Genomic DNA, 16,310 nt, shown 5'->3' on the forward strand with positions numbered 1-16,310 from the left:
ATAACGGCTAACTGAATCTGAATCTAATCTGAATTTTGCTCTGAACTGTTTTTATAATGTAGACAAGGAATAAGGTCAAATTTTTCAGAATTCCCATAGGATCGAAGCCACGGGTGGTTGCTATTATTTTTATACGAGCCGATGCCCGCGATTTCGTCCGCGTTTTCGAAATCTCGTAGGAACTCTGATATTCTAGGATAAAAAGTAGCCTATGTGCTGAACCTGGATATTATCTGTCCATTCTAAACAGCCAAATCCGTCCAGTAGTTTTTGCGTGTAGGAGTGACAAACGTACACAGACACACACACAAACTTTCGCCGTTATAATATTAGTGTCTACTTACATTTTTTAAATAAAATTGTTTACCTACTATGGTAAAATAGGTCAAAAATAAAAAGCGTCAATTTATTATAATATTAATTTATTACATTATTACAATTTTCCATACAGAAATAATGTCATACAAAATGTTATAAACGTAAATTCTATTTTCTTGTATAAAAACTTAAAAATAATCATAATGAAAATCTCAGAAATTGAACAGGTGTAATTAATTATAAAACATTAATCAATCTAAATACTTTGGGATCTCACAAGAATGTATAATATTATGTTATCTAAAATTAATCAAGACTAATTTTTAGGCAGTAGGAAAAACAATTTAAAGATAGAAGTATGTTTGGCAAATTAGTCCAAAATATTTCGCGAGCAAAGACATATGATTTTTTTTTCAAAATTCAAATATTATGTCTCTATGTGCATTAAATTAATATTAGGTACTCATATTTCCTGTCTGTATAGTCTGTGTAGAGGTCCCTTGTTTTTCAATTTTACAACTCCTATTACAGTTTATTTTTAAAACAACTGTGACATACAGAGAGACAAAATTATTAGGGTTTCTTGTTTTATTACGGAAAATGGGTCCTGTAGAGTTTTAGGTATAACCCATAAAAAAATATAACTAAATGTACCTAATCGCAAACTATTAAGAACACCTTACTCTACCGAATAGTTAAAGGTATTGTGCTTAGTACAAAATGAGTACAATTATTATAATATTCTGTACTACTCGTAGTTGCAAGAGATCATTTTAATAATTTACCTATCAGATAATGCCCGCGACTTCGTTCGTATGAATTTAGGTTTAAAATTCCCTCTGATTTTCCGTAATGAATTGTAGTCTAACGTCAATATCTAAGTCTTTAACAATATCCACGCAAAATTACTCCTTTGTGTCGTAATTGAACGACAAACCAACAGACAAGCACACTTTCGCATTTTTATTAAGTAGGCTTGATTATTATTTATGTAGTTGGTAAGTATACAAAGTTACAACACTAATATTCTTAAGTCTAATGGTGATAGCAAATGACTAATGCATATCTAACATTAGAGTATTATTGTTATTTAACTTCTTTTATATTTTAACGGTATTAAACTTTGAAAGCTTTAGTAGGTTGGTAGGGTTAAATTTTTTATAACAAATATAATATTTCTACTATTTACAAACTACATAATACTTGATTAAACTATACGTACGTGATACATATACTACAGTAAAATTTATTTACATGATCATAATACTCTGCCTATAGGATTCTATTAACATTTAGTAGACATTTTGTAAAAAAAAAATACGTTGAGTTAAAAAGTGAAGAATTTTGTCAAAAAAGTTATTTAAAAAGCATTTATAATCGTTTTTGGGTCAAATAAATTCTATACATTCAACAAACGAAGTTTGGCATTATATTATTTAAAATTAAAAGCTTTCACCAAACTTAAAAGCTTGAACTTACAACGCCATCTACTGTCAAGTAGCGGTACCACATTACTCATACAAAATTACAAACCACAGCAAGCATCAACTTAAAATTACATCACAAAAACTATTCAATTAAAATATTAGTTATTATTTACTATAGTGCATTGGCAACAGCTTGGGATCCAAAACACATCTGTATATAAATTTTGACCACTCGATTCCAGCGCCACCAATCGTTTTTGAATATATTTTTGCTCACACCGCGAACTGTAGCCAAGGGGTATCGAACATAATCTACTGCATTCCGTTGACCTGGCAAAGAAAAATAATATTAATTAGTTTTAAAAATAAGGGAAACGACAAATTTTTAACTTGCACGCTTTGCTATTGTACAACAGATGTCGCCTCTAATTGCATTTATTTTTATTATTATTAGTTTCTAGCTCGATTAAATTAAAAAGGTATACTTAATAGAACAAAATTAAATATTAAACAATAATAATTAATGTCACTTGTAAAATTTGTCAAGTGTAATAATCTATTTACTAAAGTCAATTAAGATAATATTTTCGAATAAATTCTTCGTCTATAATCTATATGCATTCGAAGATCAAAATACTGTAATGTTGTTCTACAAAAAGTTTTACCCTATTTTGAACGAAGGCCAAGCATGATGACGTCATCACTATTATCGACAGGACACATACGATGAAGATAGAAAACTAAATAATTATAATTCAAATGGTTCTGTTCGAATTTTCTATCCCTGTTGCACTCTTAAATAGGTCGGTAATAAAATGTTTTGTCTGTGTTGTCGTCGTGTGAAAAGTGTGTGTATTGTGTAGGAAGGCGACATAAAACATTAAGACAAAAAGTCCCTAGTGATCGTACAGTAATCATAGGGTGGCGCTGTCATCTATGCAATTCATTATTTCGCACAATTTTGAACCTTATTCCTAAGCTTTCTCGTTAGTTCTTAAAACCACCACCGGCAAAAGTAAAGTTGTTCTTGTACCCGATAGTGCTTCGGTAAAATAAATATCGAGAATTATAATTTTATTATATCGATAAAGTTATAACGCATCGGGTTTTACTTGGTTTTGACTTTACGTTAAAATACTTTTATTTACTTCGTCATTTGCAGATCCTATTTGTTGAAATATAATTATTAGCTTCACTGAAACTGTAACTACAATACCATAAAATGATATTTTTACTTATCTAGATCAATCTTAATAACGCAATAACGCAAGCATCAAGTAAGTAGGTACATTCATTTCTTTTTAATCAGGATTTTTTTTTTAAATTATTGCCGGAAGCAATCTTCGCCTTGATGGAAAAAGATTGGGAAAAGGATAACAAATATAAATAGCAAGGATAAATCTAGATAAAATAGGAGGACATCGAAATTTTGACAACTGATCTGTCGCATTACACTTAAAAACATCGACATTCGATAGACAAACTTGAACATCACTATTCACCAGACGCTACCGACTCGGGAATCCATTTTGTTGTGTCACACGCGCTACACGAAACATTTAGTTGTGAGTGGAAGAACAAAGTGCGCGTCAAAATGTCGAACTTGAATGACGACATGCGATTTAATATCGAATTTGTCAAGGAGATTGAACGACACCCGTGCATATATAATAACAAACATGGAGAGTATAATAATAAACCCTCAATCGATAAAGCGTGGAAAACCGTAGGAGAAAAATTTGTTGGATTAACTGGTAAGATAATGTGAAGAACCTAGGTTCTAGGTATTTGATTTAGTTCTCTTAAGTAATTAAGTATTCAATTTCAGAATTAGTTAGATACATGTTTAAATGTAAAATATTTAAATCTTAAGCTCAATGACAAGTGATGGAATGCAGAAATTCAATAGTTTTTGTTTAAATATTATAAAAATAAAATGTTTCTTGCAGTGCCATCTATCGAAAGTAGTGAAAATTATATAAAAAAATAATGGTAATGTAACAGCTACCTAGACTGTGACTGTTGATGTAAATCCGCTACTAAACTGTAGATAACGCTACATGCAATTTGAATGGACTATAATTTTAATTAGGAACGACCTCTCTCTGTCATATTATAAGCAATAGACCGGTCATTCAGAACAATTCTCCATAAAACAACTTGAATGGGAATTATCTGTGCTTGAATGTACCTAACTTGGTTTCGGAAAGTACCTACCTATCTATTAAAATGTTTAATTTTAGTAATCTGTCTACTTACAGATTCTTAGTTCAACCGCCTACTAATAAGCTTTATAGGTAGTAGGTGTGTATACTTCGCGACAGGTCGACTTCGGGTTAGAAGGCGGGACGACGACTCGTGTACCCGTACGTCACCCGCGCTATCCCGCATCGGGGGATATCATCCGTTAGCGTGGGGCATGTGCGGGTGTGCGGGGCATCCGACCCTGTTTGCCATGTCGACCTGTCGCGAACTATACCTATTCAATAATGATAAGTGATAACTGATAATATTATGGTTGTCACTAGATTTTTATTAAGTAGGTACAATAATGAGGCTTTTTCTTGTTTTAGCTAACGAGATAAGAATAAAATGGAGATCTATCAGGTCCTCATACTCACGAAGTCAAAGAACTAAAAAGGAATACTACTTATCTCCATATATGGATTACTTACTACCCTTTATAAGAACAAAATCGAAGGACAATGCAGAAGACGACGTGCAAATAGACAGCGATTTAGAATCAAATGATGATAGCGGCTCCCAAAGCGAGGAGGATTGTGTGATTGAAATAGAACCAACAAAATGTGAAGAGGATTCAGATAAAGACGATGACTGTACAGAATATAATGGTAAAATACAAGTGAGAACATTACCCGAATTGAAATTAGGACATAGTTATGGAAAAACGCTAAAGATAAAGGGCACGCAATCAAAAATTTTATCAAACTATTCACAATACACAACATCTAGGCTGTCTCCGTACGAATGTTTTCTGAAAAGCTTAATTCCAGATGTGAGTTCGATGAATGAGCGACAATTTTTCAATTTCCGAAGAGGAATACTTAACATTATAGGGAAAGTCAAATATAGTAAAGCTGCCCTCGAGACTGAATCATGAACTCGTATAGATTTTAGTAATGTTGATTTTTAATAGAATACTAATTTTACTGGCCAACAGCAATAATAAATTACTTAATATCGTTTTTGTTGGTTGTTTTATTAAGGGTCTTGAAATGACAGATAGATGTTGAATGATGAATGATGCTATTAGGCCTGTTGGCAACATATCGCCATTCTCCAGTTACTCTCGCTGAGGGCGGCTCGGAGCGTGATGAAATGTGTTCGCACTAGACAGAAGTCCTTCCCTATTTCCTAGTTCTCAAGCAATTTTCTAATATCTACGAAAGATTATATTGTTCAATCAATAGTATCTAGACCTGTTTATTGAAGTGTTCTAAAGTAGATCGTGTTGATTGTTGGTATTCAAATAACTTTATCATTTAACGGCCGTATTCACAAACGTTACTATGAGGTGTCACAGTAAGCTCGAACGCATAGTGTAGGTTCCACCAATCAGATCATTGTAAATTGATGTGATACAGTCATCTGATTCGTGGAACGGACACTGTGCGTTCGAGCACACTATGAGACCTCATAGTAACGTTTGTGAATACCTGGTGCCAGGTCGTACAAGCTGTGTCATGTTGACAATGTATCTCCAATTTCGCGTAGTAACTTCGACTCGGGGCGTGATGTATTGTGTTCGCACTCGGCAGCTGATTTCCTCGGTGTTTGCTGTCACGTCGTTCACGGTCTCCCGCGTCTATCAAGATTACAGTCTATGTAAAAAGGCTTACGTGCAAATTTCAGCTCGTACAAGCTGAGTCATGTTGTCCGGCATGTTGACAACGTATCTCCAGTTGCCCTTGTTGTTGAGGGCGGCTCGGGGCGTGATGTACTGTGTTCGGAAGCGGCACAGCTCCTCGGTGTTGGCTGTCGCTTGGCGCCTCGGTCTCTCTGCTGATTCGTCTTCGCTACGGTAAACATGGGTTAAGAACGTACACAAATTACGGTTTAAATTTGATCATCATCATCAAGAGTAGTTACTCTACACCGAACGGGTGCCCTCCCGTGATTCGGTTTATATAACCGAGAGGATGGTGGGGTTATGGGAGGTGTAGGGGTGTTATCATCATCGTTATCATCTCAATCCATCGCCGGCCCATTTCTGAGCACGGGTCTCCTCTAAGAATGAGAAGGATTTAGGCCACCACGATGGCCAAGCGCTAATTACTCGTAGCAGACTTCACACACTTTAGAGAACTTCAGGCATACAGGTTTCGTCACGATGTTTTCCTTCACTGTTAAAGTTATATTGATTAAAACCTGCATAGCTCTAAAAAGTTAGAAGTGCGAGTCCAAGATAACTCTGTATCACTCTATAACTCTATATAACTCTAAGTTTGGTTTTAAATGGTCTGTTCACATTCTAACAGGACATCATTGTTATCAATATTGTAATATACTGCTGCGTAATGTTCCATGTGACTCAAATCGCAGTCAAGGGCTAATTTATCATTAAATTAAATATCAGCCAAATTTAACAAACATCAATCAATCATAAATATTACGTTCGGATTACGGATTATGTTAACAGGGCTCTCTCCGTCACTTACTCCATACAATCGTAGTTCCAATTTCATTTGAATATTTAGCAACCAAAGTCCATGAAATTTTGCAGACATATTCTAGAAACTAATATCTGTGCCTGTGGTGTTTTAGATCTTTCTAAAAATATGTAGTTTTAAAATTACAGAGGCTCAAAGATTTGTATGTGAATTTTTAAGACCGCGTAACTTTGAAACCGAATATTTTAACAGAAATCTGGAAAACCACAGGCATAAATAGGTTTCTAGAATATGTCTGCACATGGACTTTGGTTGCTTAATATTCAAATGAAATTGGAACTACGTTTGTATGGAGCGAGTGACGGAGAGACCCCTCTTAACAAAGCCCTTCGTCTACTACATCATATAATTACTATATCATTATGAATTATGATGTAATAATATATCGTTTTATTATGCACTAGCCGATGCCCGCGACTTCGCCCGCGTGGATTTAGGTTTTTTGAAATCCCGTGAGAACTCTTTGATTTTCCGGGATAAAACGTAGCCTATGTGCTAATCCAGGATATTATCTATCTCCATTCCAAATTTCAGCCAAATCCGTCCAGTAGTTTTTGCGTGAAGGAGTAACAAACATACACACACACACACACACACACACACACACATACAAACTTTATAATATTAGTGTGATCGCAATTCTGCTTCAGATTGAGTCTTCACATCGTTGTCAAGTGTCAACCGATCAACGTTTACTGCTGAACATTTATGCCTCTTGTAGGAACTTGTAGTCTTGTAGGAAGTCTTGTAGGGTACGGAACCCTAAAAAAAGTAACTGAAAGTGTCATTACTAACTTCGCCAGCCCCAACGCAATCCTCAAAGCCTCGGCTCCAGTGAGGGTCCTCTTGGCAGCGGCGGCCACCAGCTCGGCGTTGCGTCTTCGTCTCTTGTGTTGCAGGGTTGTGGTGCGCGTCGGAAACGTCACCGATCTTTGGATCGTCACATCAGCGTTCGCCCGAGATGGGGATATGTATCTGATGATAAAAATTTCCATAGATGGAAAACTGATGGTACATTGGTACGAGCACGCGGGTCACCTGGCGTTAAGTGATTACCGCCGCTTTACATTTACAGCACCAGAGGTACCGCCGATGCGATGCCAGCCTTTCAGGAATTTGTTGGTCCATCCCTTGAATAACCCTGTGTTGTAATCTAGTAGTGAACACCGATATGGGAGTTGATTACACAATTTGCATGTATGTGGAAAAAAGGATCTGGCACAACGGGCGGTCGATGTGCACCAGGCACCCAGGTGGCTACGAGCTACCTACTCAAAAGAGCTAAAATTGGGTCGTCAAATAAATTGTGGAACTATAGGAATTCATATTTTGAAGCGAAGCAAAGGAGTACACTGAGATAAAACGTCACCGTCACCGTTATTTTCTGCATCTGTTAAGCTGGTATCAGACGTTTAAGTGCGGAAACCAGCCCAGAGAGAAGAAAGAAGGAAGGTGTTAAATATCATACGATTCATTCGAGGTTCACTCTAGTGATTGTTTCATTTTGTGTTTGTCGCTTTGATTCGTTTTGTGTTCAGACGTTTCATCTCAAGTGAAGGATGCCGAATCAACAAAAAATGAACAGCTGTTACCCTTAACACGTGGCTACTGGCTACAAATCTTTACCTTGTGTCTAACGTGGCATCTTCATAAAATCAACCTGTTTCTTATTGGAAGGTACGATTTACGGTAGTGTGGTTAGTCACAATCAGAGTCTCCTAATAAATCTTACTAGACTGAGTGAACGATTGAATGAAAATTTAACTTACTTCCACCATTCACTAGGATTGTACTGCGTCACCCCACTCGACGCTTGTCTCAACCACTCCGATTCATAATTCTGGTACAACGGCGAATTAAAATAATTAGGATTATAAATATCTAGGTTCGGCACATCATTGTTCTGTCTCAATCTTCTATTGTCATATTCGTATTGGTTGATAGAAGGGTTCCATAAGGTTGGAGGCGAGCTGTGATAGCCTTGAAAGCCGAATTTGGTGAAGTTTGATGTCTGGTAGGCTTTCACGTTGTATGGGGTTGGGTCTGCGGACGAAGGCGGCTGTAGGGGCGTCTTGTCGGAGAATATATCTGCGGAAAAATTAATATACTGAAAACCGTCAATTTGTTGTTTACATCACAAAAAATAGTTTTTGATTAATCGTGCAAAATGTCGGAAAAACTCCCCGAGTACGGAACCCAACCAAAAAACCGACCAAGTGGTCAGTTTTTTATTTTTAACTTAAACTTGTTAACTTCATTTTACTGTCTGGGTAGATACGTTGACTAAGTTACACATGTGATACCTATCCTATTACCTACTTTCTAACGATGCGCAACGATTAGGTAGGTTCACCTATTCCATAAGGCTCATGATTAATCATTAATTTATAAGTAGGTGTAGGTAAACGATCACCGTTACACTCATTAGTATTACGTAGTAGTTCGATCAATTACAAAATATGTGAGATTTAGTTTTTATCGAAAAAACCAGTTATTAGCTATGATACATCGATGGCTATAATTAATCACATCAAAACGTCTCTTAACTCTTTCTAAATTGTCGTGAAGTAAGTAGGTATCTATGTCCGCAACTTCCATTTTCTCATAGTCATTAACAGATTATATTATTGTGACCATATTATTTGTTTTATTTTGTTACTTCATCATCATTATCTCAACGCCCGGCCTAAAATACTGAGCATGGGTCTCCTTTCAGAATGACAAGACTTTAGGCCACAGTCCACCACAGTGGCCAAGCGTGGATTGGCAGAATTCACAGACTGTTCAGAACAATGTAGAAATCTTAGGCATGCCAGTTTCATTACAATGTTTTTCTTCATCGAAGCAAGTGATTTTTTTTAGACACACAAGAGATTATGGCAATAATAATGGCTAGGTAACACAAGCCATAAAAAAATTTAATATGCTCAAAACGCATGTCACTGCAAAACGTAGGAAGAGAGGCGAAGGTTTTGTTACTAAGCATGATTAAATTTACCATTGTAAAATTTATTGTTGTAATCCTTATCGAATCCTTCGTTAACGAGTGAGATCTGGTCAACGTGGGGCAGCGAGTTTGGTCCATAACCATAGGGGTAGGGGTCTTTCTTCTTCGAGTCGAATTCGTCGCGGCTTTCGTCGGAGAGCAGCGTGCGGATGTCGTACTGCCCCGCTTCGACTAATTTGCGTATCACTTTTCTGAAAAATTTACAATAGGTATTAGATTTTTTTGATAACCTCTCTGGCGCAGTAGTCTTATAAGAGGGAGGTCCCGGGTTCGAATCTCGGCAGGGGTTTGGAATTTTATAATTTCCTGGTCTGATCTGGTGTAGTTGCATCTTACCAACTGGAAGTCTGGCAGTACAATGTAGCTTTACTAATAGCACTGTGGTAGTAACGGTCATTATAAGACCAGCATAAGGTAGCATGGCCGGGAAACCAAGACCATATAAACCCAAACGTCCTGGTCGTCAAAGGATTCATTCTTTTCAAAGAGTTATCAGAATTTTAGGTAATTGTGGGTGTATATTTTGTATCTGTGGGTAAATGCAACTTACTCAGGATAAGGATCAGGATGTAGGCAGTAGGTGAGGCCTGGTTGTGCGCAGGACGGTGCTCGGCCCGGCGGGGCTGGCTCGAAGGCACAATTTTGACCGTAGGGGCAGCTGTACCCGGCACCTCCACTCGCCGCCCAAATTATCTGTAAAAACATAAGAAATTCAAATTAAAGAATAGAATAGAATAGATTTTTATTCAAATAGACTTTTACAAGTGCTTTTGAATCGTCAAATATACCACTGGTTCGGAATGCCGTAGACCTCTACATATTGAGTTATCCTAATTATATTGGATATACTTACGATAAATATTGGGTTTATCCACAGTCTACATCGAGCAAGCATTACCTATACCTGCAAGGCTGCTGTGGATGGGAAGCCTATGTTTATTGCATGGACAAAATTGAGGAATACCAGTACCGCAACAAAATTTCATTATGGGTTATTCGCGCTACTGAAAATATCATTGAGTATTACATTAAAATATTCCAGAATATCTCTGTCAGTAACGATTGTATTATTATCATCCGCAACCAAGGGTGCGTGATTTACTCGCCATTGATGTTGGTACTTGGTACCAAATACATATGGTCCAGAAACTTAAAGACGTCTTCCAATTCAGCGGTAAAGAACTTATGGGTATGGGACTCCCTGTCGTAATCTGATTGGATTGGTCTCGTAGTCTGGTCCGGTATACGGAATGAAATGACATGGTGGCGTTTTCGTACAAGCACTTCACCACTTGGGCATACCGGTTGTTAACGGTAATTTAATTTATCATACCCACCGTTGTATAATACCTATAGCACAATTGTTTATTAAACGTTGTCATAACTTGTATGTCTGCTTCAGTGCTCGCGACTCAAAAACACACCCACTGGTTTGGATACAAATGTCAATGTCATCGTTACTCATCGAACTACGGTCCGTACCTTGTCCGTACAATTTGGAGTATTCAATATGTATATTGCATTGAACGATCGGATCAATAGGCACTTAGGTATTTGAAGGTGCTATTTTTTTAACTATCAAGGCATGCCCAATCTCACCAAGTAGTACTTAGATAGTGCAGGCTAAGGCGAAGGACGCTTACCTAGAAGATGTTTATTTACTCTTCTTTTGAAGGTCCTGATAGTATAGTGTAGGTAAGTAGTTGGCGATAACGGGGAAAACGGAAGCCGGAAGGGTATGCCATATTCTAGCAGTGCGTATTAGAAACGAGGAAGCGGATCGCTTCGTACGAGTCTGTGGAATTTCGACTATGTACCAATGTTAGAGGTAAATTGTTAACTATCATTAAACATTTATACCTATACCAATTACATGAACGCCGAAGTGTATTAGATCTGTCCGTCTGTTTGATATATTGCACCTTGGAAAGTTGGAAACGGCGTACTTTTAAACCCCGAAAATCAAAGGATAAAGTCGTGGGCATCTAGTAAATCATACATAAATACCTAGTAAAATATTTGTCGATATAACTATATGTCGTGTAATAAAACAAGGCAAGGCGACCAACAACTGATTTATTATCGAAATACCCTCAAGTACATTATAATAATTACACTACATCTTTCTTTTTCTATACTGAAAAACAATTGATGTGTGAGGCATGCATAAAAATTAATATCCTTTAATATCTCTATTCATCTCATCAATTACAAAATCTGTTACTGTATAAACTATAAAACCATTCTATTACATACTCCAATATAAAATAAAAATGCACAACACAAAATAAAATTATTAGTAGCACCTATACTAAATTAAAATAATTCATTTCTAAAATTCATCATTGAATAAAATAAAATAAGATAAATTAACAATGGTGTACACTAACAACCTACGCAACAACACTATTCTGAATTATTTTTATCATATAGACGGCAAGCCCTTCTCGTGCGACGAGGCAAGGCAAAATCCTGCGGTGGAACAGCGTCTTTCGACGTTGCTCCGGCTGAGCCCGCACTCATGAGATCAGTATCTGTAACCGTACCGGATTCACCTGCATTTGTACTATTTTCCGTTGAACGCGTCTCGCATTCGTTGTGCCTTCCCTCGGACGCCTGCTCGCCCTGTCTATTTACCAGGTGTCGCCTATTGCGCCGATATTTACGCCTGGTTTGATCCTCTACAACATAAGACCTAGGTTCCGCAGTCTGCTGAACCACTTTTGCGAGCTTGCGTTCCTTGCCGTCTACTATCACAACCTTATCATTCGTGTGAAGCGGTGGAAGGGTTTTCGCAGACCTATCATAGTATACTTTTTGTTTTTGTTGATGTTTCAATATAGCGCTATAGTTTCTTTTACGATCAACCGTTTCATCAAAAAGTTTGTGATATGTCGGCAACCGCGTATTTAATCTCCTACCCATCAGAATTTGCGCGGGCGAATCGATATTTTCGCGTGGCGTGGTTCTCAAATTTAACAACCCTATATAATAATCTTCGCCTGAGTCGCAACATTTCTTTAGTAAATTTTTCACCGTACGGACACTCCGTTCGCTTTTGCCATTGCTCTGTGCATATAAGGGAGAAGATGTGACATGCTTGATGTCCCACGCACGAAGGAAGGCCTGAAATTCACTAGATACATAAGCCGAAAAATTATCTGTCAGTAATTCGTTTGGAATTCCATGTCGCGCGAATTGTTCTTTCATAGCCTTTATTATAGACTTACTATTTATAGAATTTAACTCAGTAACTTCAACAAAGTTAGAAAAATAATCCACTAAAATGAGGAAGTACTTCTTTCTATACTCAAATATATCCGAGCCCAGTTTGAACCAGGGTACATCCGGAATAGCGTGCGGCAACATCGGCTCGCGGCGCGGCGCCGGCGCATACCGTTCGCACGTCGCACACTCGCGCACCGCGCGTTCGATGTCGCGCGACATGCCTACCCAGAACATTACTTGACGCGCGCGCCGCTTGCACCGGTCAATACCAAGATGCCCCTCGTGGATTCTCTGTAGCATATCTCCTCGTAAGGCTGCTGGAATATACAACAAATAATCCTTTAATATTAAACCATCCACATATTGAAGACTTTCCCGATAAGACCAAAAAACTCTAAGATCCCCTTTTACGTCGTATTTATTTCTAGGCCATCCTTCTACTATATACTTAAGTATTTCTTGGCATTCTTTATCCTTTTCTGTATGTTTTTTTATCAGCATCAACTTTTGATTGCTGAACTGTAAATTATTAATCATAAAACAAGTATGAGCCTCTAAACTTTCATTAAATTTTTCATACATACAGTCCGATAACGGCGCACGAGATAACGTGTCCGCTATATACATATACTTTCCCGGAGTATAGGTGACCTTAAAATCATATCTTTGAATCCTTAACAACATGCGTTGTAACCTCGCGGGAACCGAGGAAAGCGATTTTGCAAAAATAGCTTCGAGTGGTTTATGATCACTCTGTACCGTGACATCGCATCTTCCAAATATATATTGATGAAAACGTTCACACGCAAAGACGATGGCTAACATTTCTTTTTCTATTTGCGCGTACCGTCGCTGCGTGTCGGTGAGCGTGAGCGAGGCGAACTCGACCGGGCGGCCCCCCTGCAGCAGCACCGCGCCCAGCGCCTCCGAGCTCGCGTCCACCGACAACACCACCGGCAGCTCGCCGGAATACAACGCTAGTACCGGAGCCGTTGCGATTTTGTTTTTTAATAACTTCACCGCCTCCGAGTGCACCGAATCCCAGACCCATTCCGCGTTTTTCTTTAAAAGATGCCTAAGGACAGCTACGGACTGCGAGTAATTAGGACCGAACTTCGATAAATAATTAATCATACCTAAAAACCGCTCCAACGATTTTCTATCCTTAGGCTCAGGCATTTCTAAAATAGCTTTAACTTTATTAACGTCCGGTCTCATACCGCGTTCATCGAAAATATGGCCCAAGTACGTTATTTCTTTAACTCCGAATTTACACTTATCCTTATTAAATCTCATACCTATTTCCCGTGCCCTCTCAAGTAATCGTTTTAAACGTACATCATGCTCTTCGCGAGTTCTACCCCAGACTACTATATCATCGATAAAGGAATCGACTCCTTCCAGGTCCTCCAGATGTTGTCGCACCCTCGAATGAAATAATTCTGGCGCACAGCTTATTCCGTACGGTAACCGCAGGAACTGGTATCTGCCGAATGGTGTGCTGAAGGTACACAGGTCGGCGCTAACCTCGTCCAGCTGCAGCATCCAAAACCCACAGCGAGCATCGAGTACGCTAAAGAACCGCGCCCCGCGAAGTCGCGTCGCTAGATCAGTCACCGTCGGCAGAGTAAAATGCGCACGCTTGATAGCACGATTTAACGGTCGCGGGTCTAAGCATACACGTATATCTCCGTTCTTTTTCGCTGTTATCACGATGGCATTAACCCATTCAGTTGGACGCTGTACTTTACAAATCACCTCCAATTCCTCCATACGCTGCAACTCACTATAAAGTTTATCCTTAAGCCCTAGTGGAACCTTACGAGCTGGGCATATGCTCGGTTGCGCCGTTTCATCTATAGTGATCCTGTGTACTCCCGGTAATTTCCCTATGCCCTTAAATAAATCCGTATAATCCTTATCAATATCTAATGCATCTACCCGTTGTATCAAGCCTAACTTCACACAAGCACTTAGTCCTAAAATATTTTGACATTTCATGTTACACACTACAAACTTTAGGTTATATTCTACTTGCTTATACTTTACTAATACATAACACTGTCCTATTATCGGCACAATATTACCCGTGTAAGAATGCACACGGCCACTGTAGGGACTTAAATTTTTAACATGAAGGCCTAATTCCTCATAATCGAATTTTGACAGAATATTTATCATCGATCCTGTATCTAATTTGAATTCTAATCGCTTACCAATAAAGTCCAAAAACGTAGTCCATTCCTTCGGCTTGCCCTCACCGATCACATTCACATAAATTAACTCATCATCATCGGATCTGTCCGATTCACTACACTCACTTATTTTGTGAACCCGTTTTCCCACTGATTTACACCTCCGGGCGAAATGCCCCCGGGATTTACACGTAAAACAAATAGCTTGAATAGCTGGGCAACGCTGCCCGTCACAAAAATCCTGGCCGCATCGATCGCACGCGCGGCCCTCCCGGCGCACGGGCCGCGCCGGCCGGCGCTCCTCGCCGCGCGCCCCGTCGCGCCAGGAGCCGCGCGCGCGCCTCGGCCCCGACCCGTCGCCGTCGCCTCGATCCCTGCCTCGTCCAGCCTCGCGACCGCTCCGACCGGCCACTCCATCCACCTGTATGCTCGTACTTGCCTCCTGTATTTGACGGCTTTCATGTCTGGATGCCTCATCAGCCTCGCAAATTTGCACCGCCTTCGCCAGATTTAGATCATCCGTCCTCAACAGGCGATCTCTCACGACGTTATTAGATATACCGCATACTATCCGATCTTTTATTAAATCATCCGTGAGCTGTTCGAATTTGCAATCTTGGCTTAGTAATCTGAGGGCGGTTACATATTTACCTATAGGCTCACCTTCGCTTTGATTTCTTGTAAAAAATTTAAATCTTAACATCGTCACGTTAGCCTTTTTGGTTCCAAAAAAGTCATCAAATTTACTTTTTAAACATTTCAGGTCGTCTGCACTTTCACCCTTACTGTACGTGAATGTAGAATAAATTTCATAACCGTCTGGCCCGATGAGGTTTACCATCAAGCTGGCCTGCACATCCTGAGTTTCCTTTATTATTCCTGATGCTTTGAGGAATATTTCAAATTGCTTCCACCATTTTGACCATGCATCGGCCCGTGCGGCCGGACTTCCTTCAATGTTAAGCTCGGGTGGCGGTCGAGCGTGCTCCATTCTTACTATTTTTTAATTATCACTTCACTATTAATACTATTATGACTTATTATTTCAATATAACATTATAATTATTCTTTATTTTATCATTTTTCACTCTCACTCACTGCCACCATGTAATAAAACAAGGCAAGGCGACCAACAACTGATTTATTATCGAAATACCCTCAAGTACATTATAATAATTACACTACATGTCGCTTGCCTAATTCTTTGCGGTACTTAATCCTTGCTCCATTTTGATCTACGGTATGTACCTATGCAGTATTTCCGAGGTCAATACTGCAAACCTATTATTTTGGTCGTCAATACTTGTAACTTGACTCATACCTACAGCATACCTATACTTTGACTTTGCTCAATTTAAGCTTCAGTTAAAACGAGACGGTTTTATGTCAGCAGTATACTGCTGACATGCTGAGTGCTATAGCACTGTCTCGTTTTCAAAGTCAA

At 38.8% G+C, this 16,310-nt stretch overlaps 2 protein-coding genes across 2 annotated transcripts in view; one reads left to right on the forward strand and one right to left on the reverse strand.

Annotated features, from left to right (window-relative positions):
* Positions 1-547: 547 nt before the first annotated feature.
* LOC123866958 (protein spaetzle 5) overlaps positions 548-16,310 on the reverse strand; it is a 44,535-nt gene continuing 28,772 nt past the window's right edge. The window contains exons 3-8 of the mRNA XM_045908765.1: positions 9,994-10,136; positions 9,435-9,634; positions 8,206-8,524; positions 7,232-7,411; positions 5,606-5,782; positions 548-2,075 (exon numbers count right to left, since the gene is read on the reverse strand). Coding sequence (XP_045764721.1) covers positions 1,904-2,075; positions 5,606-5,782; positions 7,232-7,411; positions 8,206-8,524; positions 9,435-9,634; positions 9,994-10,136 — 1,191 coding nt within the window. The 3' untranslated portion in view covers positions 548-1,903. The remainder of the gene's footprint in view (positions 2,076-5,605; positions 5,783-7,231; positions 7,412-8,205; positions 8,525-9,434; positions 9,635-9,993; positions 10,137-16,310) is intronic.
* LOC123866969 lies at positions 3,238-4,951 on the forward strand. Its single transcript, XM_045908778.1, has 2 exons — positions 3,238-3,499; positions 4,319-4,951. The coding sequence occupies exons 1-2, from the start codon at positions 3,340-3,342 to the stop codon at positions 4,864-4,866; spliced, it is 708 nt and encodes a 235-aa protein (XP_045764734.1). The 5' UTR covers positions 3,238-3,339; the 3' UTR covers positions 4,867-4,951.

The sequence above is a fragment of the Maniola jurtina genome, chromosome 7 (genome assembly GCF_905333055.1).
Source record: "Maniola jurtina chromosome 7, ilManJurt1.1, whole genome shotgun sequence".
NCBI lineage: Eukaryota > Metazoa > Arthropoda > Insecta > Lepidoptera > Nymphalidae > Maniola > Maniola jurtina.

Coding starts and splice junctions, on each gene's coding strand:
- LOC123866969 (XM_045908778.1), top strand. CDS start 3,340: ATGTCGAACTTGAATGACGACATGCGATTTAATATCGAATTTGTCAAG. Junction 3,500..4,318: donor AAAATTTGTTGGATTAACTG/GTAAGATAATGT, acceptor TTCTTGTTTTAG/CTAACGAGATAAGAATAAAA.